This window comes from Gopherus flavomarginatus, chromosome 1, assembly GCF_025201925.1.
Source record: "Gopherus flavomarginatus isolate rGopFla2 chromosome 1, rGopFla2.mat.asm, whole genome shotgun sequence".
Classification (NCBI taxonomy): domain Eukaryota; kingdom Metazoa; phylum Chordata; order Testudines; family Testudinidae; genus Gopherus; species Gopherus flavomarginatus.
This window is the reverse complement of record NC_066617.1, coordinates 132,904,528-132,932,316: the sequence shown is the minus strand read 5'-3', so window position 1 is coordinate 132,932,316 and position 27,789 is coordinate 132,904,528. Positions and strand designations below refer to the sequence as shown.

Below are 27,789 nucleotides of genomic sequence, written 5' to 3'. Positions count from 1 at the left end.
CCCCATGACATCTGGGGTCGAGATAGTGGTGCCATCTACACCAGAGACCTTCGCCTCGGCACGGGACCTCATAGCCATGACCGAGCCCACTCAGCTACCACCCCCGGTACCTCCGGTGCGGGTCGTGTCCAGAGGCAAGCCTATGATGTCGGCACCGTCCCGGGACTCTCGTTCTCGCTCCAGGTCCCGACGTCACGGTCGCTCCAGATCCCGCCGCCGCTCGCAGTCCCGGCACCGCTCCCCTCAGCGGTACCGGTCGCACTCGCGGCGCCGGTCGACACCGAGACGATCGCGGTCAGACTCCAGCCGTCGTTACCGGCACCGCGAGTCCAGGAGCCGATCCAGACGTTTGCCGCACCGGTCGACCTCCCGGCGCCGAGCTGGTGGCAGGTCCCGGTCCCGGTCGACCTCCCGGTACCGAACCGGTGGCAGGTCCCGATCCCGGCACCGAAGCGGCGCCCGGTACCGATCCAGATCCCGGCACCGTGGCAGAACTCGGTCCCGCTCCCGGCACCGTTACGACTCCCGGCACCGGTCCCCGGCACCGAGACGATCGCCCGTGCCGGCCCGCGCGGACCCTTACCATCCAGGGTCCGCCCCGCCATGGCCCTCTAGGCAGCCGTCCGTGTCTTCGCTGGCGGACAGTGGGTACGCGCTGGGCACCGACCGGCAGGCGGCGCTGTTCAGCGAGCCTCCACAGCAGGACCCAGCCCCGCAGCAATGGGGTTTCTGGACACCCTGGGCATATCATCAGGCCCAGGGCCCCCAACAGCTCCCTGCTAGGCCGGCGACTGCGGAGCGCAGGGCACCTGAGGCCTCGTTGTCTCGCCCCCCTCCCTCCCCGGATGGGGAGGAAGGATCCAAGCACCAGGACTCCACTTTGGCTCCTGAGGCAGAGGCGAGGGCCGAGGGAGACCCCCCTTTAGACATCCTCTTGCCGGGGGTCTCCTCATCTTCTTCCCCTGATGAAGCGGTGGCTGGGACCTCCTCCAACAGCCCCCCCCCACTGGACCTCAGGGCGCACCAGGACCTCCTCCGGCGAGTAGCCCAAAACCTGAGTCTACAAGCCGAGGAGGTCTCGGAGGTAGAGGACCCTATTGTCACCATCCTCTCGGCAGACGCTCCCACCAGGGTCGCCCTGCCGTTCATACGGACCATCCAGGCCAACGCCAACACCATCTGGCAGTCTCCGGCCTCCATTCCTCCCACTGCGAAGGGCGTCGAGAGGAAGTACATGGCTCCTTCTAAGGGCTACGAGTACCTCCACGTACACCCGACTCCGTGTTCCCTGGTGGTCCAATCCGTCAATGATAAAGAGCGTCATGGTCAGGAAGCTCCAGCCCCCAAATCCAGGGAGGCCAGGCGGATGGATCTCCTCGGCCGTAAGGTGTACTCGGCAGGGGCGCTGCAACTCAGGGTCTCCAACCAACAGGCCCTGTTAAGCAGATACGCCTTTAACTCCTGGGTGGCAGCAGACAAATTCAAGGAGCTGTTGCCACAAGATGCTCGTCAGGAGTTTGCGGCCATCTTAGAGGAAGGCAAGAAGGTCGCATGCACGTCCTTGCAAGCCTCTCTGGACGCTGCGGATTCGGCTGCCCGTACCCTCGCGTCGGGTGTAACAATGCGTCGCCTCTCCTGGCTGCAGGTTTCCGGCCTTCCGCCGGAGCTCCAGCACACAATACAGGACCTTCCTTTTGAAGGCCAAGGGCTGTTCTCGGATAAGACAGACCCTAGACTCAAGAGTCTAAAAGACAACCGAGTCATCATGAGGTCACTGGGGATGCACACTCCAGTGACGCAACGCAGACCCTTCCGGCCGCAGCAACAGCAACAACAGCGCAGGCCGTATCTCCAGTTCCGCCAGCGGCAGGACCTTAACAGGCGCCGCGGCAGGAACGGAAGGCGCAGGCACTCGGGGAACCAAGGGGGCCAAAACCAAGGCTCCTCTAAGCCCCCGCCTGGTCCCAAGCCTTCATTTTGAAGGTGCGCCCGAGGGCGCAGTAACAGTTTCCCCATTGGATCCTTTCCCCCCGTTTTCCAACCGCCTTTCTTTTTTCCTCCCGGCGTGGTCCCTAATAACATCAGACCGCTGGGTCTTACGCACGGTGCAGTCGGGATACCGCCTGCAGTTTGTTTCATTTCCTCCTCCCCGCCCCCCTTCCTCGTCCCTCTTCAGGGACCCCTCTCACGAGCAATTCCTTCGGCAGGAGGTGCAGACGCTCCTCGGCAAAGGAGCTATAGAGGCGGTGCCGGAGAACGAGAAAGGCAAGGGGTTTTATTCCCGCTACTTTCTGATCCCCAAGGCCAAGGGAGGCCTCAGGCCCATCCTCGACCTGCGAGAGCTCAACAAGTACCTGGTGAAGTTGAAGTTCCGCATGGTTTCCTTGGGGACCATTATCCCATCCCTGGATCCGGGAGACTGGTACGCCGCCCTCGACATGCAGGACGCGTATTTTCACATTGCTATCTGGCCACCCCACAGACGTTTCCTTCGCTTCCTTGTGGGGTCTCTGCATTACCAATTTGCAGTCCTCCCATTTGGCTTGTCCACGGCCCCGAGAGTGTTTACGAAATGCATGGCAGTTGTTGTGGCGCAGCTTCGGCGCAGTCGTATCCACGTGTTCCCGTATCTGGACGATTGGTTGATTCGAGGCACGTCGCACCAACAAGTCTGCAGCCATGTCCGTGTGATCACCGACATGTTCGCCGCTCTGGGCCTCTTGGTGAACACAGACAAGTCCACCCTGGCCCCCACACAAAGGGTGGAATTCATTGGGGCCGTCCTGGACGCCACTGTGGGCAGGGCCTTGCTGCCATTGCAGCGGTTCCAGGCCTTGTCGGCCATCGTGCAACGGCTACAGACAGCCCCCTTGACGTCAGTGAGGACGTGTCTAACCCTGTTAGGCCACATGGCGGCCTGTACTTTCGTGACCAATTACGCTCGGCTCCGTATGAGGCCACTCCAGCTGTGGCTCATCGGTCATTACAGGCCGACAAGACAGCCACTAGATATGTTAATCACGATCCCCCAGGGGGTCTTAGATTCTCTCGACTGGTGGCTGGACCAGTCAGTGTTGTGTGCGGGTCTCCCCTTCCACCCATCTCAGCCCTCGGTGTCCCTAACAACAGATGCCTCAGATCTCGGCTGGGGGGCCCACGCAGGGACCCTGAGGACGCAGGGCCTGTGGTCCCAGGAGGAGGTGCGGCTACACATCAACATGCGGGAGTTGAGAGCGGTCCGTCTTGCTTGTCAAACGTTCTGTCATCAGCTCCAGGGTCGTTGTGTCGCGGTGTTCACCGACAACACGACGACCATGTATTATATCAACAAGCAGGGCGGCACCAGATCCTCCTCCCTGTGCCACGAGGCGATACGACTCTGGGACTTTTGTGTAGCCCACTCCATTCACCTCATGGCTTCCTTCCTCCCCGGAGTACGGAACACGCTGGCGGATCGATTGAGCAGATCCTTCCTGTCACACGAGTGGTCCCTCCGCCCAGACGTCGCCCTCTCCATCTTCCGGAGGTGGGGTTATCCCCGGGTGGACCTCTTCGCGTCCAAAGGGAACAGGAAGTGCCAAGCGTTCTGCTCCTTTCAGGGCAGGGAGCCCGGGTCGATAGCGGATGCCTTTCTCATCCAGTGGTCGACCCACCTGTACTATGCGTTTCCCCCATTCCCGTTGGTCCACAGGGTCCTTCTGAAGGTGCGCAGGGACAGGGCTCACGTGATCATGGTAGCCCCGGCATGGCCCAGACAGCACTGGTACCCCATGCTGCTGGACCTGACCATAGCCGACCCAGTTCCCCTGCCCCTTCATCCGGACCTGATTACCCAGGAGCACGGGACCCTCTGTCACCCGGACCTGCAGTCGCTGCACCTAGCGGCGTGGCTCCTGCGTGGCTGACTGGCTCTGAGCTGCGCTGTTCCACGCCGGTGAGGGAGGTGCTCTTGGGCAGCAGGAAGCCGTCCACAAGAGCGACATATTTGGCCAAATGGAAGCGCTTCTCCTTTTGGTGCGTGGAGAAAAATCTCCGCCCTATGGAAGTTTCAGTAGCCGACATCTTAGACTACATTTGGTCCCTCAAAGGGCAAGGTCTGGCCATATCGTCGTTACGAGTCCACCTAGCAGCTATCTCCACCTTTCACCCGGGTGCGGATGGTCGCTCTGTTTTTTCCCACCCGACGGTGTCTAGATTCCTTAAGGGGCTGGAACGTTTATACCCTAACGTCCGTCCCCCTGCTCCAACCTGGGATCTTAACCTGGTGTTGTCCCGGCTCATGGGGCCCCCCTTTGAGCCGTTAGCTACTTGCTCCCTGCTTTACCTCTCTTGGAAGACGGCCTTTCTAGTAGCTATCACCTCAGCTAGACGGGTGTCGGAACTCCGGGCTCTTGTGGTAGACCCCCCATATACGGTCTTCCACAAGGACAAGGTGCAGCTGAGACCACACCCTGCTTTTCTCCCCAAGGTGGTCTCAGCCTTCCACGTCAACCAAGAGATATTCCTCCCGGTTTTTTTCCCGAAACCTCACTCCTCAGGCAGGGAGCAGCAGCTCCACTCGCTTGATGTCCGTAGGGCTCTCGCGTTCTACGTGGAGAGGACTAAGCCCTTCCGCAAATCCCCCCAGCTTTTCGTGGCAGTAGCGGACCGCATGAAAGGGCTTCCTATCTCCTCCCAGAGGTTATCCTCTTGGGTAACGTCCTGCATCAGGACCTGCTATGACTTGGCCCACGTCCCTACGGGCCGTGTGACTGCGCATTCTACCAGGGCGCAGGCGTCGTCGCTGGCTTTCCTTGCCCGTGTGCCCATCCAGGAAATCTGTCGGGCAGCGACCTGGTCATCGGTCCACACCTTTGCTTCCCACTACGCCCTGGTCCAGCAGTCTAGAGAGGATGCGGCCTTCGGATCTGCTGTGCTCCATGCCGCGACTTCTCGCTCCGACCCCACCGCCTAGGTATGGCTTGGGATTCACCTAACTGGAATGGATGTGAGCAATCACTCGAAGAAGAAAAGACGGTTACTCACCTTTGTAACTGTTGTTCTTCGAGATGTGTTGCTCACATCCATTCCACACCCGCCCTCCTTCCCCACTGTCGGAGTCGCCGGCAAGAAGGAACTGAGGAGCGGGTGGGCCGGCAGGGATATATATTGGGCGCCATGGCGGCGCCACTCCAGGGGGCGACCTGCCGGCCCACTGGAGTTGCTAGGGTAAAAAAGTTTCCGACGAACGTGCACGCGCGGCGCGCACACCTAACTGGAATGGATGTGAGCAACACATCTCGAAGAACAACAGTTACAAAGGTGAGTAACCGTCTTTTATCCCCATTTTACAGATTGGGAAATTGAGGTAGAGGAGTAAAGTGACTTTCCCAAGATTGCAGAAGAATCTACTGTCAGATATGGTGTAGGAGGACCTGATTCCAGTCCTGATCTCTGAAGAGAGCGCTCTCTAAGTTTTGCAGCAGAATCTATGGCTCAGGTGCTTTTCTGCACTGAGGTCCTCTCAGCGCAAGCTGGGTGGAACTCCTGGATTATCATGGTGCATCTGCCCTATTTCCAGTTAACTTTACAGTGGGTTCTGCTTCTCTGAATTGTGACAGCGGACAGTGATCCCTGAAGTCACTGATTTAGGTGCCTGGTTGTGGATTTAGGAACCTAACTTTAGGCACCCAGTTTAGGCTAACGTGTTTTTGTTTGGGTCTCCCAACCCCACCCCCTCTTGTTTTCATCAAAGCCATACTTTAGAGAGTTGGAAAGTGGCTTGTAATGCTGATTGGAGCAGCATCATGACTAAAATGCAAATATGCCTGAAGTTAGAAAACGGTCATTCTTTCACCCTAACATATTGTAACCGTAAATGCTGGAGTTCTTGGAATACAATGTGCTTGCAGGAGTCCTGGGGAACTGTCTATATGTGTTTTGAGGGTTTGGGAATGAGGCAGGTTTCTGTTTTCTTTGTAACTTATCCAGTATTTCTGATGGGAATAGTTCACAACTGAAGCTGTGCCTTCCTTTGGGGGAAACACAACCATTTTTAACTTCTCTCTTCTTTATATATATACCAAGGAACTGATGTTTTGATCCCTTGGGAGGCCAATATCTGTTCACTACATTTGTTCATTTCAAGAAGATTCTGTAGTAACTGAAAAGAGAGTTTGCTTGGTTTATTGTGTTGTCAAATCTTTATGCTATAGCAATGAAGATATGCATTCACAAATTCAATTTTGTGGCGGGGAGGAAAGGATCAGAGAAGGATGATCAGGTCTTAGGGGGAAAAGAGATTCAATAGATAGCATATCTGAAATTAGATTTTAGAAATTATTGTTTATTTTTAAAAAGGTCTGAAGGTCTTGGGGGAAGTGGATCAGTTGGGAGCATATTTAAAATTAGATTTCATAAATTACTGCAATTTATTATTATTTTAAAATCACATGCAGCAACATCCCTGTTTACCCTGCTTGATAATAAGAGGATAGGGCGTTTGTAAGTAAAACGCACAAGCCTGTGAGCTCATATCTTGGGTTGGAAACATGAGGATGCAAACTTTAATGAAATTCAGACATTAAAATACTCAGCGAGACAAAGGCTGCATGTCTACAGAAACAAAGGGAGTTAGGATATCAAGAAATGTGGGCTTTGATGCCATTTAGAAAGGCTCTGGATTCCATGAGATGCACCTCTTAAAAAATGCAAATATCTGCATTGCATCTTGTAGCTGTAATGAACAAGTCTTTCAGACAATAGAAACATTCAGCTAGTTCTGGGGCACTTATTGTGGCTCCATATGCTGTGCTGCATGCTTGTGCCCTTGAATCATGATGCCTTTTGTTTTTTCAAAACTTAAATGAGAAGCACATGAATGTTTAAATGGTGTACACTCCAGTTTTGTTTTGTTTAAAAAAAACATGATTAAATAAGACAAATAAACGCAATCCTCATGAACGCTGGGGCATGGTAAATCATGGAAAGCTATGAAGCTGGCAACAGCAAAAGTATGTAAATTTCCTGAGCTGCTAATTGTATGTAGGACTACAGCTTTAGGTTACCAGAGGACCCATGTTATCCAGTGGGGAGCAATTTAAAACACCACAGAGTCTGTTGAGGGAGAATGCCTGTATGTACTGCAGATGTATATTAATGAGATCAAGCTAAAGTTTGCTTTTCTGTAAATTAGGGCTTAAAAGAAGGAAATATTTTAAAGCATTTCATAGATTTGCACACTAGATATAGCATGTCTCACTGGTCTTCACTGTGGGCCTGATCCAACCTCTGAAGTCAACTGAAAGGTGGTTATTAGCATCAATGGGCTTTAGATCAGGCCTTATCTTAATATTTTCACTGTACTAAAGAGTTTTTGCTGGGATTAAGGGAAAGAATAGTGATCTGTTCATCAAATAAAATTCAAATCAGTACATCACCCTCAATGAAGTTTTTTAGTATAGGCTTTAAATACATATGTTTGTGAGTATAGATATATAATATTTTGGTTAGCCTGGATTGCAAGTTACAAAAGGTCTGTTTCTGAGAGCAAAAGATAGGTAATTAATAGGACTAAGAGACAAAATGCCAGCTTGTAGATTTGTTTCCCCTGCAGAAATAGGTACCCCTGTTAGATTGCTCTTTCTTGATCTGATGTAACAAGAACAGAGAGTCAGCTGTGAATCAAGTGCCTTGTTCTCATTTCCTTGATCATTGACGTGGTTTGAGAGCGAGAAAGGAGGAGGGATTATTTGTGAGGTTATTAAAAAAAAAAAATCCAGCTGCCCCTCCTTCTCCCCTCTAAAATGCAGAGATTCTTTTAGAACGTTCCATAATATGAGTTTGACGTTTCTCTTTAAATATCATCCTCATCCCCCCTACTCCTCATTTGTTAAAAAGTGCTTTTTACAAGTCACTAAGCAGATAATTCGAAGCTTTGATGAGTGGTTTGCCAGTTAGCAATACAGTGGGAAGTATATTTTTATTTTATTTTTTACCCAGCAGGCTGTGTAATGGTTATAGAAATTAAAGGATAATTGCATTTAAGTGAATTTATGCTTTTACAATCCCACTGTTACTGTTATTAGAATATTTACCACTATTGAAAATTCTCTCTTCGTGTAGATCTGCTAATTCTTCATTACCAATCTGTGCTGGAAGCTAGCCATTTTGAGAGTTTTAGTCGTATCAGGCTGACATAAGGACTAGTTTTTCTGGTGATTTTAATTATTACCCATTACAGTGCCTTTGCACTTAGGTTTCATTTGTGACAGCATTAAGTTCATTCATTTAAAGTTTACATTAGAAATTATCATTAGTGACTCCTTTTTCTTTATTGATGTTTTCATTGGGTTTCACATAGATTAGGTGCTACATTTAAAAAATCTGAGAAATGTCTTTCTCATTGAGAGATTAAAAGTAAATTTGGTAGTGTATGACATTTAGTTTCTGTACATGGCAGTATACTTCTGCAATATATAAAAACTGCTGATGTGTAAAAGTGCTTGGTAATACTTATAAAACAGACTTTTATTCCTAATGAAGAGCTTTACTGGAGAGTATCTTAACACAGATCAGACCTAGTCAGAGTATAGAGAGCCATTATACCTAAATACAAAGGCTCATTCATTATTTGTTGGGTGTTTGTAGTCTCTCTTAATTAAAGACATGCTGGAAAAAAAGGTTTTACAACCTCTTTAGTTTAAGAAGAGGAAACTCAGAAATAGTGAGCCATTTTAATTAATGGATTATTTTTGTGGGGGGAGTCCCTTCTCTACTCCAGGCAGCATTTGTCATCCTTTGGTAGGAATGGCTAATTTCTTTCTAAATCTCCAATCTGGAATCACATAGAGCGGCTTCCATTCCCTTCCCCACCCCCAAATTCTTCTGGTGTTCTGTGTTTAGGGAAGGAAGGTTATATGTTTTTGACTTGCTTTACTGCTTTTCATCTGAAAGTAAATTAATGCACACACTAGATTCCCCTCTACTGTGCTGATTGGATCCTTGTGCCAATTAAATATTTCACACTGATAGAGGGATGCTGAAAGCACTCAGCTGGTAATATGGTATGTACATCAGTGGTACAATAACTGACTTTCAGGTTAACGTCAGACAAAACCCCAGTTTGCTACAGTTTTGATTAGAATGGGTTTTTGCTTTGAATGTAAATCCTTGTGCCGTGCTACAGCTATGACTAATTAGCAGAGATCTGATAGAAAAAAATGAATGGATACTTATTTCTAATGACAGGCAGGCAGTAAGTTGTCAAAAAAAAGGGGAGGGGGAGAAAACAACACACAAAAGAAGCCTTTTTTTTAGTAGCTACCATACTTTGTCCTTCAACACACAAACCTTCCTTCCTTTGTACCTTCCTGATCTGTTTTCTCCAAAGGACAGTTCTTGTTTGACCAAGGATCTATCATCGCTCTAAAAGTCTAATCATGCTTTCCATACCCTATGACAGTTCTGTCCGGATGTTTGTTTAATCTGTATTCAAGTTCTCATCAGATTTTTTTTTTTCCTGCTGATGAATACTAGAAGCCAGGAGACAATTCCAAGCAGCAGTGAAGTCACTACTGCTTTCTTAAGTATCTATCTCTTTCTATCCATAGTTCTTTCTGCCTCATATTTGTCTCCCTTATGCTCTTCAGTCTCTATCATGGCACACTTGAGAGGGCTGTGATTGGCTCTTGCTTTGTGGATAAGCAAGCAGAAAGAGTGTTAACTCCTCAGTGGCAATGTTCTGGAGTGGGCTCCCTGGTGCCACTTGGTAAAATTGCAACACCAAATTAAAGGATGATCTCCTGCCTCTGATGGAGTTCACCCCCACTCTCTGGATGCTGTTAAATCATCTCTCCTAGTGATGACCTATCCTTGAGGTTCATTAAAAATATTTCTGTAGTGCAGTTCCCCCCCCCTTTGGAATGAACCAGATTGCACCAAAATGGCAGGTTGTTTAAAAAATAAAATGAGAAGGAGAGGCTGTCCCAGACTCACCTACAAATGCCATTGCCCCAGTTCAAATTGCAGAGATTGGACATAGTGATCTATTATCAGTAAACTGTTGTTCAGGAACAGAGTATAAAATGTTCCCATCAAAGTTATGGATATGAGAGAGCACTTTTAATAATGGCAAACCAAACAGATTCTTCAGTTCCTCACCGTTCCACTCTGTGAGGACAGCAACTGTGGTATTTGCGATTGTCCACAGGCAAAGAGGGTGTTTTCATGGGAACCCTTTGTTGAAATATTGATAGCACATCACTGATCCCACCTAAGGCCCTAGTCCTGCAAATACTTGCATAGGTGTATACATCTCTTCATGAGAGTAGCCCTATTCACTTCTCTAGGGCTACTTCTTTGCATAAAGTTATGTAGGATCATAAGTGTTTGCAGGATCAAGGCCCAAATGAATAAAGGTCATTGCTCACAGCTGGGTATCAAAAATGGCAACTGGAAACACATTGAAAAGCATATGAAAATTCATACTGTTACCAAAACCACAAATCTTGAAACATCCCATATACTGTGGTTATTGCCAGAATAAGAATTGTGGTCTGTCACTGTTAGAATATTAAAGAGTCAATCGTTCAACTGAGTTTTATTGTAAGAACTGAGTAAATTAACAGAGGTCAAGACCCTCCTCTCTGAGGGAATCTCTATTCAGCTATCTCACATGCAGCGCCTTAGGTTTGTGACAAATGTTAAATTATTAATTGGTAGGTCTTTGCTTTGGTTTTATAATAGGTTACCATTCTTCTGAGAGCTTGACAAACTCTCATACAGAACATATTTCCTTCTAGGCCAGCTCAGGAAAATAATAGATGTTGCTCTGGAAACAACTGCAATTTTTCAAAGCAAAAGTGCATTGTCAGACAGTATCATTCTGGAAGGATTACTGGAATAAAGTCTATGTCTAAGGCAGAAGTGGTTACGATATAGACAGCAATGGGCAGTGAATTCTAAGTCCCTTTTAAACAGGTCACATATCTTAGTTGGCAGGCTTGTATCAGTTTAAAGTCACTGCCAAAGGGGAAGATAATCAGTAGCAGAGTATAAAATTGTTTTAGAATGTGATCATTCTCATTTAACAATCTACGTAAGTACGTGTGGATTACTATTGCTATACAAGGCATATCAGACCTTGTAAGGTTACCAAAAAATGATGTAAACTGCAGAAGAGTAAAAGTGGAGAAATGGAAACCTGAACTTACAGTGAATGGTAATATCAACTCCCCAATGTGGGTGTCAGTGCATGTATGTTCCAGCATCTGTACTGAGACACAATAGGTATTTGCTTTGCCTGTGGCTTCTGAAAGCAGCATTCTTCAAATCCTTCTCTCTCCCCTATACCCTTTTCTTTAATATAAAACAGCAGTCTGTTTAATAATTATACAAGGTAGCATCTGAGTAGCTGGTAGGAGCCTCACTTATTCCAAATATCCTGGAATTAGAGTAAACCTGTTGCATCCCTGTTTCCCCCACATCCTACAAACCTTTATGAGCACAGACCTCTGTGGAACACACTGTTTTTTGCATTTAAAAATAAACATAAAGGGTAAAGCTATTTTGATACATTTGAGAAAAAAATAAAAGCACTGCTTTGTACAGTTGAATTCTAAGACGAGTAATCTGCCATGTAGAATAGAGAAAATCATAAACAAGCAGCAGCTTTCCAGCACACTGAAGTGTGTTTGCTTGTGACTGGCATACATATCTCAAACTTCAGTTTGCCTGTGGCATCCTGCAGTGAAAATGAAAGTTGTGCTGCTATTGAAAAGGCGCTGCTTCAAAATTGGTGTATTGTGAGGACTGATATGCTGTAGATGAGAAGCAGTGTGCTGCTTTCCAGCATTTAGAGCCAGTATTTTTTTTTGACTCCCCTATTATGACAGCACATGTTTTTGACTATTATGCCCAAAGCATGCTTGGATTCTTATTCATCATTCCAAAAGTGTCAGAGAATATGTTATGCAGACTAATTCCCAAAATGCAGATTTTGTCTCTTTTAGAAACAAGAATATTCTTTTAATTAATTTGGCAGAAATGTAATACAGCAGATGTAGGTTTTGCTGGGGATTTTTTTAACCTCTCATACTACACTCTATTGTTTCTGCCAAGATGCCTTTATCAGAACTTCCTGGGGTATAACATTAAAAAAAGGTCTTTAAAAAAGAAAAACCACATAGTTTCTATTCTCTTACCAAAAGAATCTAAGTGAGATGTTTTGGTGTGGTTAGTAGATGCATTTTCATGGAACAATTAATTCAATTAGACACAAATGAAAAATGTCACCTCTTCCAAACAGTTGAGTTTAGTTTTCTGAAACTAATCTTCAATATCTACCACTCAGATACGTTTCCACATCTAGCTTCTAAAATTCATGCCCTTTTAAACAAATAATTTCAATGTATACATCATAAGAAGTATTGTTCTGTCCACTCAGTAGAAGTTTTTGGAATAAGTTGGTTGGTTATTTCAGGTTTATGATAGTGGCAACATTATTCCTTGCATTTACGTTTTTTAAGGATGAAAGTAAAAACTTATCCTTAAAGGGGAATACAAATATCCCTTTAACAAGGAAAAATACAGAGGGGTCAGCCATAAAAACCACTTAATGTTTGCTTTGAGTTAGAATTTAAAACAAACAACAAAACTAATCATGTTTCAGCTATTTCTGGTGCATATATACAAATAGGCATTTTCAAAAAACTATTATTAATATGTCTCTCTAATATGGCTCACCCTGGAGAATAAGGCAGATATTAATGTGAGTGAAGAAACAACTAAAAAAAACTTAATTGTACATAATTTCTGCTTTGTATTGTCTCTATTTTTCCCCTTTGCGGCAAGTTGAAAAGCAATTATTGGGTATTAAACTGTGTAAGGAAAGTATCCTTCCTGCTTCTTAACTTGCTTTTGTTTCCACTGTTGTTCCAAGTACTGCATATCTTCAGTTTTGCTTGTTCTGTTGACTTGAATTAGAGAAAATTTAAAGTATTTTGGTACCTTTTTAAATGTTATATGAGGAAAACAATGAAGGTCTTTACGCTTATAGTGAAAGTGTCTAGCAGTACAGCATATTTGTACATTTCTGTGATGTGAAGTTTCTCATCCTGGCAATCTAAATATTGGGAACTTCTTAGGGTAGACATTAAAATCCAGTTATAAATTATGACAAAAGAAAAATATAGATGCACGGGACATATTCTGCTCTCACTTACACCACTGGAAATCCTGGCCCCATTAAAGTAAATGGCACACAGATACAGAGGCACGTGTGGCCTGAATTCAGTTCAACCTCTATTTATTTCTAAGTAACAGATTTATACTGTTGTCATTGAGAACAGAATTTTGCCCCGGGTCTCCATTATGAGCTTTTAATGATATGTCACAGATGATATAAAATGAAACAATATTACTGCAAAGCTGAAATCTTACTCAGAAAGCTGTATCTTACTCTGAATATGAGTGATACATAATACAAGGAGATGTTTAATACAGCTAAAATGAGATAAAGATAAAAACAGATTTGACACAAGTCTCTTGTATCCAGTACTTTGGCAACTACAAAAGCATGAGTATGTCAGCATAACATGGAATAGTAGAAGAAAACCTGATCCAAAATAAAATAGCTACTGTATTTATAAATTCAACAGTATCAATACCTTTTCACAAATGTGACATATTTATATGCCTTAAATAGTAACAGGTTTTCTAGCTTTCACTAGAATGCTTGACCCCAATAGCTTGAAAAATAATGCTGGTTATTTAAAAAAACGCAAGTTTAAAAAAAGGAGGTGCCAACACATGGAAAAGTAAAATCTGAAGAACTGGGAAACTAAAAAGTATAGGGTGAGACTGGAAGCTGTAATGTGGTTTGCAGTCTAATGAAAGATGACAGTTTGAAAATACTGGCTAGCCTGCTCTGAAATCCCTTTATCAATTATTATTTATCACTTGTAGTGATGTAACCCCTAATCACGGACCCTGTGCTCGGTGCTATAGAACCACACAACCAAAGCCCGTTCAGAAAGTGATTCAGGAGGAATTAAGCAACTCCCTCCCCTCCTCCCCCAAACAAACCAACCCACCCCTAAAAATCCACTTCAACCGCTAAAGAAATTGACCAGACAACTAAAAAGCTACACCAAGCCAGTGCGCTGTTAACAGCAACCTGGTGAGGGTGGAGAAGATGACATTAAAGATCTGGCCGGCTCTCGTTCATCCTTTTAAGAAGTGCTAGCGACGGTACTCGCTGGCTCTGGGTCTCTGTTCTCTCCTGGTGCATAGCCCGGCTCCGGGAGCATGAGGTAGCCCAGGGGCGCGAGGCTCTCGGTGGGGCGCCCCCGGCTGGAGCAGGCGGCAGTGGCAGGCAGGGCTGCTCGGGTCAGGTCTCCGTAAGGAGGGGGCAGAGCCGGGCTGGCTGCAGATGCTGCAGGCGCCCCCCGGCTCCTCTGTGCCCGTGCCGGGCGGGGGCCGCGGGGCAGGGGATTGTGCCGCTGCGGGGGCAAGGCCGGTGGTGACGCTCGCGCTTCTCTCTCTCCTTCTCCCTGTGGCAGAAGCTGGCGGTGCGGAGCTGCCCCGCGGCGGTGCTGGTGGGAAGCGGGGGCAGCGGAAACACCAAGCCCGGCGGCGGGGTCCCCGCGCTTCTCAAAGCGTCCGGCGGCGGCGGCGGCAGCCAGAGCCAGAGCCTGGCCATCTCCGTCCTGCCGGCCAAGGCTCCCATCGCGATGGTGACCGCGCACCTCAACGGGGGGCTGGGCTGCAGCGCGGCCGGCGTGGAGCCCCCGCAGAGCGCCCCCATCAACCTGCAGACCACGGCCAAGCTGGTGACCGCCCGGAGAGCGCCCGAGCGTGGCTCCCGCTCCCAGGTAGGAGTCGCAGGCGGCCCCCGCTGCGCCGCGCTCTGCCAGCGGCGGGCTCAGCCGGCTGCCTCCGCCGAGTCCGCGGGGCGGGGCGCGGGGCCAGGGGAGGGGCTGCAGCCACACTGGGGGCTCTGACTGGGGGACGAGGGGAGGGGGCGGTCGCGTAATGCTGCTGGCTGGGGCGGGCAGGGGTGATGCTGCAGGAGCCGGGTGACGTTGGAAGGGAGCCCTGAAATGGGGAGTGCGGGGCTGGTCTGACACAGTGTGGGGAGTGGGAGGAGTGAGGGAGCATAGCAGGGCGCTGCAGCAGCTGGTCTGGTTCCTTGGTCTGAAGTGCAGGGAGAGGGGCTGTCTGGTTGGTCTGAGATGAGGAGCAGGGAGGATAACTCCTGACTTGGGGAACAGAACCCTCGTGGAGGAGGGTAGTGCTGCCTGGGCTGAGCTGGACGGCAGGGAGTAAGGTGCAGGGCAAACCCTAAATGGCTGTTGTTTCTGTTTTAATTTTATTTCCTCCAGTTTGTTTGTCCTCCATGGCACTTCTTCCCTGTGTGAGGAAACAGGTTTTTTAAAATAATTACTCTTCAGAGATGTTGTGATGCTAGGCTACTCTGTGTGCCTGTTCAGCCTGAATAGAGACAGGGAGATGTAGCCTTCTGAGGAACGGATGTAATTGTGCCTCATGGCGCAAGTGTTTCACCTTTCTGGTGTGACAATGTGGTTCTTCTACCTAGCAAGGTTCAGGTGAGGAACAAGCAGAAACAAAATGTATATGAGTTGACATGCTGCCAAACTCTCTCTTGTACTCTCAGGGCAGTTGGTAGGAGTCTGTCTTAGGTTTTACCATAGCACTCATTTAATTGAAACACTGCACAGATGTTAAGGAAGAGTTTGCAGAACAAGAGAGAAGCTTGTCCTATTCACTAGAAACATCCTCACATCCAAAAACCAAATAAGCCACATTGTGGGAATTCTTATGCCAATAAATGCATATCAAAACAGGGTGAAATGACATGAACAAAGCCTCAGATAAGAGGAAAACAGTAAATGCAAAGTCTGTGCCTTAAACCTGGTGAGATAAGGATGTAAACTATTGCCCTTAGCCCTTATAAGTCTAAAACAACAAACTCCAGGTTTGGGTGAGGACCCAGTCAGTCAGGGCCGATGCAACCATTTAGGCGACCTAGGTGGTCGCCTAGGACACTAGGATTTGGGGGGCGCCATTTTCTTCAGCAGCGACCGCAGCGGCCGGATCTTCGGCCGCCCCGGTCACCACCGGCATGTAGGCGGAAGGAGCTGGAGCAGGGGAGCGCGGGGAGGGCAGCTGCAGCAAGTAAGGGGTGGGGTGTGGCACACAGGGGAACTCCCCGCCCCAGCTCACCTCTGCCCCGGCTCCTCCCCGAGCACGCCGTGGCTCGTTCACTTCTCCCGCCTCCCAGGCTTGCCGCGCCAGTCAGCTTAGGCGCCGCAAGCCTGGGAGGTGGGAGAAGTGAAGCGGCCACAGCGTGCTCGGGGTGCTTGTGCGTGGAGCAGGGGTGAGCTGGGCCGGGGGTGGGGGGTACCTCAGGGCAGAGGGTGGGGGGTGGGAAGCTGCCACAAGGGGGGTGCCTCAGGACAGAGAGGGGGAGCTGCTGCAGGGGGGGACCTCAGGGCGGAGTGGGGGAGCTGCCGTGGGGGGGGGGGGAAGGGCACAAGGTGGAAGTTTCCCCTAGAGTGCGAAATATCCTTGCACCGGCCCTGCAGTCAGTGCATGTGAAGAGTGGGAGAGCAGTGGGGTCTGCAGCTACAAATTTCCTTTCTGCACAGAAGAGGTTATAAGGAATGTTTATTCCCATACCCTGACCTCTCCTTACCCATTATAGTCCCAGCAAAGGCTACTCTTAGAGTCTCTTGCCAGGGTGAGAGAAGAATAAAATGTGAACTAGAGGATATATCCTTCAAGCCCACGTCCAGACTACCCCGCCGTATCGGCGGGTTAAAATCGATTGCTCGGGGATCGATATATCGCGTCTAATCTAGATGCGATATATCGATCCCCGAGCACGCTTATATCGATTCCGGAACTCCATCAACCCCAACGGAGTTCCGGAATCGACATGGAGAGCCGCGGACATCGATCCCGCGCCGTCTGGACGGGTGAGTAATTCGATCTTAGATATTCGACTTCAGCTACGTTATTCACGTAGCTGAAGTTGCGTATCTAAGATCGATTTTCCTCCCCTAGTCTGGACCAGCCCCCAGAGTCAAATTATAATTGAAGACGTGTAAAACAAAAGCGATGTTGGAAAGGCTTAAACTCTCTGAAGTCTATGGGCTGTGGAGCGTCACCCCAAATGCTGTGGAGAGAATGCCCATCACTTAGCATATTGAAACACAGCAAACCCTGTTTAGTAGACTCACTGATTAACAAATGGAAGAGCATGTCAGTCCACCTTGGGAACTAAATCCTTTCTTTGTTTATTCTGGTACAACATCATTGACTTCAATAGCATTAACAGGCTCTAGCAGCAGGGAAAGCGTCCGGCTGCTCCCTGCTGTCTCCCCACTGCCAGAGCCCTTTCCTGCTGCTGGAGCCTTTCCCTTCACCAGAGAAAGGTTCCAGCAGCAAAGAGTCAGCAGATCCCTTCACTGCTATAAATAGCAGTGTAGATGTACAAGGCACTGTTTGGTTGTGTAGTGAGCCTGTAGGGTCAGGTGTATAGGGCACTCTACTTGCCTAAACTGTGTCTCACTGTCTACAGCTGCTATTTATACCTATGCTAGCAGGGTATAAACACTCTACACACTGCCATTAATGTAGACATAGCCTTTTAGTAGTGGGCTTGTGAATTGATTACCTCTGGCAGGAGCTAGGGTTCTTAGAAGGGAAGAATCTTTCCTGATAGGACTTGTAGCAGCTGCAGTAACCCCAGGGCTGCCTGCATCCCCCTTCAAAGAAAAGAATGGCCCTGCCCATTTTCTATACCAAATCCCATTGTGTTTCCATGTTCAGAGCAGCCCCATGGATCTCAGTTCTGTGTTGACAGGGAGTGTTCGCCTGCTCTCTGATCTTCCAAACCAGTATTTGTCCCATAGTTATATATTTTTCTCCCTAGAACAATTTCATTTTAAGCTGAGGTTTGCTGTAACCAGAATAGCAATGGGAACATTGCCTTACGTTTGGGACTTGCATTTGCTTCAGTCTGTTTGAGCTCTTGCTAAATGGCTTTCACTGTAGAAAGTGTCTTACAACTTTAGTTTTATGATTCTGCATTTCTGATTGTGTCAGAAATGTACAGTGCATTAGCAAGGCCGTGTAGCACTCAGGAGATACACTGAATACTGTAGTGTTTACATCCCTTTCAATAAAATATAGTTGACAGGCATCAATAAGAACTGTTATAAATATTAAAAATGAATATATAAAAATGTAAATTACCTTTGGACCTTGGTTAGTGTGAATGATTGCCACTTCTCTAACAGAATTAAATTGTTCTACAATTCTTTATTTCTCCAGTCAAAAAAAAACTGTAGAAAGTCTGTTCTTGTTTTACATGTGGAAATTTTGATTCTGTTCCAGAATAGGAATTTCAGCTCAATAGCAATAATACACACCTTAGTTACCAATGTTAGAACCTCACTTGAGGGTGTCACTATTGGCAGAGTAACCAATGGCTACTTCCTTTTTTTTAATGACTCTTGAAAAGCAGCTTTTCTTTTGAAATGTGTAAAGATTGTGAGATGGCGTATAATGACAGTCTTCTGCTGCTTGAGTTAGGGAGGCAAGCTGATAGGAGTAAATGAGATTACTGGCACAGTGCAGTTTTTCCTTCTGTCTGCAAAGTGCAGGAAAGGGCAAGGGCATGAAATGTAATGTTATGAGTTTCTGAACATTGGTTTCTGCTGGAAAGCATTTAAGGGAATCAGCGTGCTTGCATGGTCATCTCGAATGATATCTAAAAGGGATGAAATGCTAAATGAAACTCAGCAGAAAAAATAGGGCATAAAACGATAAGGGGACCCCTTTCAACCTAGACATACAACTTTTAAATAGGATTAAGTATAAGTACGTTCATTATAGCATGTCCATTTGCACTGCCATGTGTCAGCATTTCCATCATAAGCCATGGTTTTCCCAATATATTTTAAAGTGATTTAGAGACATTATTGATTGTCAGGGAAACGAAATATACTTAAAAACGGTCTAGATAAATATGTGCACAATAAACTTTAAAGGATTCTTTACATTAGAAATTTAGCATACAATTTATTCCAAAGTAATGGGGGGGAGGGCAGCGTATAAGTATCATAGATTTTGGAGTAAGCCCCCCAATTTGTTCATTTTTATTTCTGTTTTCTAGTCTTGCTGCTACTTTTGGATTGAAAGCAGGGGCTGGGCTTTGCTGATCAGGCAAGAGGCACAGTAGATAGAAAGCTGATAGTGTCCCATCTGTTGTGGTGGAACACTGCATCAAATAATAGAAAATTCCTCCTCTGCCACCTCCTCTGAACAGCCAAGTTTTAGGCCAGAGGGGATCACAACAGCTAACGTGGGAGAAGCATAAAAACTCTGGCTGGTGGGAGAACAGGAAGAGTAGACATCTCTTGGGGACGCAAGCACTGCAGGTGGAAGGAAGGAAAAATACAATTGGACAAATCACCCAGCCACTTCTTAAGAGCCACTGAGAGAGGTGGGGGAAAAGATCTTCTGAGTAGCCCCGTCATTAAATTTGCTGCCAGAATTAGCTCTTGCCCTAGCAATATATGCTGTATGCTCCCCATGCACCTATTGTAACTCCCAAGGGTAGTGAGAATTAGGCTACGTCCAGACTACCCGCCGTATCGGCGGGTTAAAATCGATTGCTCGGGGATCGATATATCGCGTCTCATCTAGACGCAATATATCGATCCCCGAGTGCACTTATATCGATTCCGGAACTCCATCAACCCCAACGGAGTTGCGGAATTGACAGGGAGAGCCGCGAACATCGATCCCGCGCGGTGAGGACGGGTGAGTAATCCGATCTTAGATATTCGACTTCAGCTACGTTATTCACGTAGCTGAAGTTGCGTATCTAAAATCGATTTCCCCCTGTAGTGTGGACCAGCCCTTAGAGAAGTTGGCTGCAGGAACATGCAGCCACTGCCCTAAGGAGCTGGCTCTTCACAGCAGTCCCAGCCTAAGGTTGCTCACAGGGTGAGATTCAGCCCCAATCACTCTGCACAATGCTTGGGGAACATCCCAGCAAGACAATAGATCTCATCCCTCCATACAGTATTAGTGTCTACAAACACAGTTGCTGACACACTGTCATGGCTGATTCCCCACTCTGGCGCTTCGAGTGCAGAAGGTGGGGGCCCGCAAAGATTCTAAAAATTACCGGTAATACTGGCCACTCCAGGCTTGTATTAAACTCCCAAAGTTACAGCTTCTCTCTGACCTTGGCTGGGTAGATGCTGCCACCACCCAAGTGCAAAATCCCCTTTTAAGAACCCAGGAAGGCGCATTTGGGAATTCCTTCCTGTGGGGTACCCTCAAGACCTTTTGCACACACCCCTCCACACCCCCTGAAGAGTTGGGAAAGATAACAAAGGAAACCAGCTGTTGCCACCAGCTCCTTAAACAATATGTGCACAAACCTCTTAAGACACAAAAATCCAGTCCTGTTCTTAAAAAAGGTAAATTTTATTTAAAAAAAAAAGAAAAAAATACTTCTGAAAACTCAGGCTATTACTAGATTGAAAAAGAGCAAATACAAAAATTAAGAATCAAGAATAGCTTTCATGAGGTCCCGCTTAAAGGTTACAAGCAAAACAAAAGAACCTGGGGTTAGCACAGAGGAGTCCACAAGCCATAAAGAAATAAAAGAAATAAACCTAATCGCGTCTTCCTAGACATTTCCTGATCTACTTATGTATCTGAGGTTTCAAATGAGTAGTTTCTAGGTATGATCTGATGATTTTTTATACCTGGCCCAAGCTCCTACAGCATAGTTCCAGCCATGTCTCTGCTCTCCGGGAGAACAACGCAGACAGACAAAGGGGAAGTTTTTTCCCAGTTTTAAAAAGTTCTAGGTTTTCTATTGGCTCTTTTGGTCAGGTGCCCACTCACTTCATTTTACCTATGGACTTTTTAACCCTTTACAGTTAAAGCAAGTAGAGAACAACTACTAACACGTATTTTATAGCTAGCTGGCTGGCTGGGTGTCCATAAAAGGGAACTACCCCTCACCCCCTTCATTTCAATCTCCCTCTCTCTCTCTCTCTCACACACACATACATGTCACCAAGTAAGTTCATGGCAATCTTCGCAATGTAGATCTACCAGGCATCTTAGTCCCGACCCTGCAAGATCTCCTTCTATTCCACTCTGAGTTTTTTTAATTCAGCAGAATCTGTCAATCATGTTAAAGTCATATAGCATGGATTATTGTTCATAGCTTAATTAAATGAGACCATCAAACTTTCAGATATTTCCAAAGGCTAAATTTGGGCTCCATTTTCCAGAGGTGAAAATCTGATATGCTAACACACTGCATCACTTGAGTTTGTCTTAACTTTGAATTTTCAGGATTTTCTCACTAGTTTGTGGTACGACCTTAGGTCATATTGTATTCTTGTTTTGGGTTTAGATAGGCATACCACTGTCTAGTTTGTTCAGAAAAATGGTGCTTGTGTTTGTGTAGGTGGATGTTCATACACACTTTATAAGTGTGAGTTTATGGCATCTATTTGAAAATTTGGCACCCAAACTTGAAGAACTTAGTTCTGCATGTGCAAGCCATTTGATATGTGTGGGTTAACTTTTAGAATAATTTATTCAGCAATAGGAAGTAATTTTTAAAATGATTATTATTTCTTAAGTCAGCTTTAATACTGGTCAAATGCTGTTAGGTATATTGTTTAATGCATACTAGTGAAATTGATGGTATTGTAAGGAACATCCTTTGGTTCTAAATGTCAGCTAAGAAGCATTTGATCAGATTAAGGAAGTATGTTTATGTGCTAATAATGTAAAAGCTCGCACACTGTAATACAAATGACTTTGTTGTGATTATAACAACACTGTGGGATGCTGTACCCTTGATACTCTTCATATAGTTGTCATTTGTTTCTTCGAAATGTAGGTGGACACCTTAGGTAGAGGAATTTGGGGAGGAGAGAAGGAAGACATGCACTTCCTGGTAGGGCCCCAAGCCTTGCATGCGATTCCATGTGGGCAGGCCCCAATGACTAGACAGGGCTCCACATGGGCTCAGGAGTTGTTTTTTGTGCACAGTTACTCTCAGGGTTGGGGCCTACATTTTTAATTGTCCTAAGGTGAATTTTGAGTTGGGTGAAAAGTGGCAGCTGCTATATATTTTACTCTCTAGGGTCATGTAGACCCAGATCCAAAAAAGGACTGCCTTAGGCTTTGAGTTGCTGAAGGCTTGTCTACACTTACCAGGGGATCGAAGTGCGGTGATCAATGCATCAACAGTCGATTTAGCGGGTCTAGTGAAGACAGATTGCTCTCCCGTCAACTCCTGTACTCCACCAGATAGAGAAGAGTAAGGGGAGTTGACAGGAGAATGTCTCCCGTCGACATCACATAGTGTGAACCCCGCGGTAAGTAGATCTAAGATACGTCAACTTGAGTTATGCTATTCACATAACTCAAATTGCATAGCTTAGATCGACATTTCCCTTTAGTGTAGACAAGGCCCGAGTGTCACACCTAGAGAACCACAGGAACAACACTGTGATCCAAAAAGCCTAAGCTCCCTATACAATGACTGTGGAGAGATAGGCACCTCAGAATGTGATCCACAAAGCCAGCATGGTAGGAGGCAGCTGCCTAAGATAGCCCATGGGAGATACTGAGAAGAGGGGTGTGAGCTATGTCCTGCCCCTCTCTTGGAGTTTGGCCAACAGGAAGATTTCTATGTCTGATTCTGATCCTTGAACCAGGAAAGGTGGAGGACAGGGGCTTGAATTGACGGGTCTCCCATGTCTTGGATGAGTACTCTAGCCACTTGGCTAAAGTTTAGAAGGGAGATCCTCCTCCTCCTCCTCCTGTGAATTCGCCTAAGGGGGACAATCCAGTAGTTGGCCTCTGAGCACCTCTGCCAGATTGTGCTCCTGCACGTGATTTAGGCAGTTGTAGACCTGTCTCCCTTCGTTTGTGAATCACTCTGTGACTTAGATGGGAGATAGGGATTTGGGTGCCCACACAAGCTTCTCCACTCTGTTCTCTCTCAATTTACCTCCACTCTGATTGGAAACCCAGCTATTGGCATAAGCCAGTAGTTCAGTCTTCTTGCCCTTTACACTCTTATGATTATTTATTATTTCTATTACAGAAGTACCTAGAGGCTTCAGTTGAGATTTATCTAAGTTATATGGCTGATGTATACCTTACTTATATAGCACCCGTCACTACAGTATCTGATCACCTCACAGTCTTTAAGGGATTAATCATTACCAAATTCTATTACTATTATATTGCTGTTTCAAAGCAGCACAGAGAGACTAGTTGTCTTGCATGAGGTCACACAGGAAGTTTGGGGCAACACAGGAATTGAACCCAGATCTCCTGAGTCCCCAGCTATTACCCTAACCACAGGAACCATCCTTCCTCTCTGGATCCTTTTGTGTTGGAGATACAAAACACATAGTTAGAGACAGTTACTGCACCAATGAGCTTACAATCTAAATAGAGAAGGCAAGGTGGGACGGGAAACTGAGGCACTGACAGATGACATGACTTGCCCAAGGTCACACAACAGAGCCAGATCTCATGAATCCCAGTCCTATGCCCTGTCTATTGGACTGTGCTGATTCTATCTGTTGAGGCTGCCCACAAAGTGCTTGTTGTGTTATGTACACCATTGTCCATTAGGAACAAGACTTTGGCACTGAAATAATTTCATAGTAGTAACCCAACAGGTATCCAGTGGAAAGATGACTGGTCAATACTGATCAGGACTGGATTCCAATCATAGAAGATTAGGGTTGGAAGAGACCTTAGGAGATCATCTAGTCCAACCCTCTGCTCAAGCAGGACCAACCCCAGTTAAATCATCCCAGCCAGGGTTTTGTCAAGCCGGGCTTTAAAAAGGTCTAAGGATGGAGTTTCCACCACATAAGAAAGGCCCTACTGGGTCAGACCAAAAGTCCATGTAGCACAGTATCCTGTCTTCCGACAGTTGCCAGTGCCAGGTGCCCCAGAGGGAATGAACAGAACAGGTAATCATCAAATGATCCATCCCCTGTCGTGTATTCCCAGCTGGCAAACAGAGGCTCGGGACATCATTCCTGCCCATCCTGGCTAATAGACATTGATGGACCTATCCTCCATGAATTTATCTAGTTTTTTTATGAACTCTGTTATGGTCTTGGTCTTCACAACATCCTCTGGCAAGGAGTTCCACAGGTTGACTGTGTGTTATGTGAAGAAATACCTCCTTTTATTTGTTTTAAACCTGCTGCCTATTAATTTCATTTGGTGACCGCTAGTTCTTGTGATATGAGAAGTAGTAAACAACACTTCCTTATCTACTTTCTCTATACCAGTCATGATTTTATAGACCTCAATCATATCTCCCCTTAGCCATCTCTTTTCCAAGCTGAAAAGTCTCAGTTTTATTACTCTCTCCTCATACGGAAGCCTTTCTATACCCCTAATCATTTTTGTTGCCCTTTTCTGAACCTTTTCTAATTCCAATATATCTTTTTTGAGATGAGGCAACCACATCTGCACACACTAATCAAGATGTGGGTGTACCATGGATTTATATAGAGGCAACGTGATATTTTCTGTCCTATTATTTATCCCTTTCTTAATTATTCCCAGCATTCTGTTAGCTTTTTTGACTGCCGCTGCACATTTTGTCTGTTTTCAAAGAACTATCCACAATGACTCCAAGATCTCTTTCTTGAGTGGTAACAGCTAATTTAGACCCCATCATTTTAGGTGTATAGTTAGGATTATGCTTTCCAGTGTGTATTACTTTGCATTTATCAACATTAAATTTCATTTGTCATTTTGTTGCCCAGTCACCCAGTTTTGAGAGATCCTTTTGTAGCTCTTCACAGTCTGCCTGGTTCTTAACTATCTTTAGTAATTTTGTATCATCTGCAAATTTTGCCACCTCACTGTTTACCCATTTTTCCAGATCATTTATGAATATGTTGAATAGGACTGGTCCCAGAACAGACCCCTAGGGGACACCACTATTTACCTCTCTCCATTCTGAAAACTGAGCATTTATACCTACCCTTTGTTTCCTATCTTTTAACCAGTTACCAGTCCATGAGAGCACCTTGCCTCTTATCCCATGGCAGCTTACTTTCTGTAAGAGCCTTTGGTGAGGGACCTTGTCAAAGAGTTTCTGAAAATCTAAGTACACTCTACCCACCAGATCCCCTTGGTCCACATGCTTGTTGACCTCCTCAAAGAATTCTAGTAGATTGGTGAGGCATGATTTTCCTTTACTAAAACCATGTTGATTCTTGCTCAACAAATTATGTTCATCTATATATTTGGCAATATTGTTCTTTATTATAGTTTCAACCAGTTTGCCCGGTACTGAAGTCAAGCTTACAGGCCTGTAATTGCTGGGATCGGATCACCTCTAGAGCCCTTTTTTAAAAATTGGCGTCACATTAGCTATCCTCCAGTCATCTGGTACGGAAGCTGATTTAAATGATAGGTTATAGACTACGTTAATAGTTCTGCAATTTCCTTTTTGAGTTCCTTCAGAACTGTTGGGTGAATACCATCTGATCCTGGTGACTTATTGCTGTTTAATTTATCAATTTGTTCCAAAACCTCCTCTAATGATACCTCAATCTGGGACAATTCCTCAGATCTGTCACCTAAAAAGAATGGCTCAGGTTTGTGAATCTCCCTCACATGCTCAGCCATGAAGACTGATGCAAAGAATTCTTTTAGTTTCTCTGCAATGTCTTTATTGTTCTTCAGTGCTCCTTTAGCACCTCAATCGTCCTGTGGCCCCACTGGTTGTTTAGCAGGCTTCTTGCTTCTGATGTACTTAAAAAAAAATTGCTATTACTTTTTGAGCCTTGGGCTAGCTGTTCCTCAAATTCTTTTTTGGCCTTCCTAACTGTATTTTTACACTTCATTTGCCAGTGTTTATGCTCCTTTCTATTTTCCTCACTAAGATTTAACTTCCACTTTTTAAATGATGCCTTTTTGCCTCTCACTGCTTCTTTTACTTTGTTGTTTAGCCACAGTGGCTCTTTTTTGGTTCTCTTACTATATTTTTTAATTTGGGGTCTGCATTTAAGTTGAGTCTCTATTATGGTGTCTTTAAAAAGTTTCCACACAGCCTACAGAAATTTCACTTTTGGCACTGTACCCTTTCATTTCTGTCTAACTAACCACCTCATTTTTGTGTAGTTCCCCTTTCTGAGATTAAATGCCGCCGTGTTGGGTCATTGTGGTGTTTTTCCTGCCACAGGGATATTAAATTTAATTATATTATGGTCACTATTACCAAGCGGTCCAGCTATATTCACCTCTTGGACCAGATCCTTTGCTCCACTTAGGACTAAGTCAAGAATTGGCTCTACTCTGGGGGTTCCAGGACCAGCTGCTCCAGGAAGCACATTTAAGGTGTCAAGAAACGTTATCTCTGCACCCTGTCCTGAGGTGATATGTACCCAGTCAATATAAGGATAATTGAAATCCCTCATTATTATTATTGAGTTTTTTTTTTTTGATAGCCTCTCTAATCTCCTTGAGCATTTCACAATCACTATCACCATCCTGGTCAGGTGGTCAGTAAACAAATCATGCCAATCTCCAACCAACACGACCTGTTCTGTCCTTCCGATATATTTTGTACCCTGGTATTACTGTGTCCCATTGATTATCCTCATTCCACCAAGTTTCTGTGGTGCCTATTATATCAATATCCTCATTTAATACGAGGCACTCTTGTTCACCCATTTTATTATTTAGACTTCTAGCATTGGTATATAAGCACTTTAAAAACTTGTTTCCTTTTAGCTGTCTGCCATTACACAACGTAATTGAATGAGACTCTTTTATTTGACTGTTTCTGATCAGATCCTGCCTGTATTTTATCATTTTCCATCCTCTCATCCTCACTAGGACATAGAGATTCTCTATTTATAGATCCTCCCCTAAGGGATGTCCAAACCACCTCCCTAGGTAACCCATTCCAGTGCTTCATCACCTTCTTAGTGAAATAGTTTTTCCTAATATCCAATCTAGACTTCCCCCACTGCAACTTGAGACCATTGCTCCTTGTTCTGTCATCTGCCACCACTGAGAACAGCCTAGCTCCATCCTCTTTGGAACCCCTCTTCAGGTACTTGTCCTAGAATGGAAAGATTCAATATCACATCTTTAGTCTCTTGTGTCAGCAGTCACCTTGATAACTTTAATGCAAATGTGTTCCCATGTCATGGGAGCATTATAGTAAATATGAGGGCGATGGGGGGAAATTACCCAATGAAACAAATGAAAAAGAATGTTTGTTGTGATTTTGATCTTAAACCCTATTCGAGGAAGGACTGCTAGGCAGAGGTGGCGTTCACCTTTCAAGGAGGGGAAATACCCTATTTGCACACAGACTGGCTAACCTAGTGAGGAGGGCTTTAAACTAGGTTCGATGGGGACAGGTGAGCAAAGCCCACAGATAAGTGGGGAACATGAAGACCTGGGAGATGGGTCGGAAACAAGAGGGAGCGTGGGCTATAATGGCAGAGAGAAAGGAAGGTCAGGGCAAAACTGGGAGGCAAGATCAAACCAGTATCTTAGATGCCTATATACAAATGCGAGAAGTATGGGTAATAAGCAGGAAGAACTGGAAGTGCTAATAAATAAATATAACTATGACATTGTTGTCATCACTGAAACTTGGTGGGATAATACACATGATTGGAATGTTGGTGCGGATGGGTATAGTTTGCTCCAGAAGGATAGACGGGGAAA

The 27,789-nt window shown here is 45.8% G+C and overlaps 2 protein-coding genes across 9 annotated transcripts in view; one reads left to right on the top strand and one right to left on the bottom strand.

Annotated features, from left to right (window-relative positions):
* Positions 1–27,789, bottom strand: part of UPK3A (uroplakin 3A) — an 897,123-nt gene that overhangs the window by 641,351 nt on the left and 227,983 nt on the right. The gene's annotated exons all lie outside the window — the stretch shown is intronic.
* The window catches only part of PHF21B (PHD finger protein 21B), a 244,166-nt gene that overhangs the window by 125,819 nt on the left and 90,558 nt on the right, over positions 1–27,789 (top strand). For 5 of the 8 annotated variants that reach the window (XR_007769592.1, XM_050924809.1, XM_050924790.1 and 2 more), the window contains one exon: positions 14,541–14,852. The exons of 2 other annotated variants lie outside the window; for them this stretch is intronic. Coding sequence is in view for 5 of the 6 variants with exons in the window: in XM_050924809.1 (XP_050780766.1) it covers positions 14,541–14,852 (312 nt within the window). In the remaining variant the exon portion in view is untranslated. Of the gene's footprint in view, positions 1–5,426; positions 5,480–14,540; positions 14,853–27,789 lie in introns of those variants that run through there. One more of the 8 variants, XM_050924800.1, reaches the window with a different exon arrangement.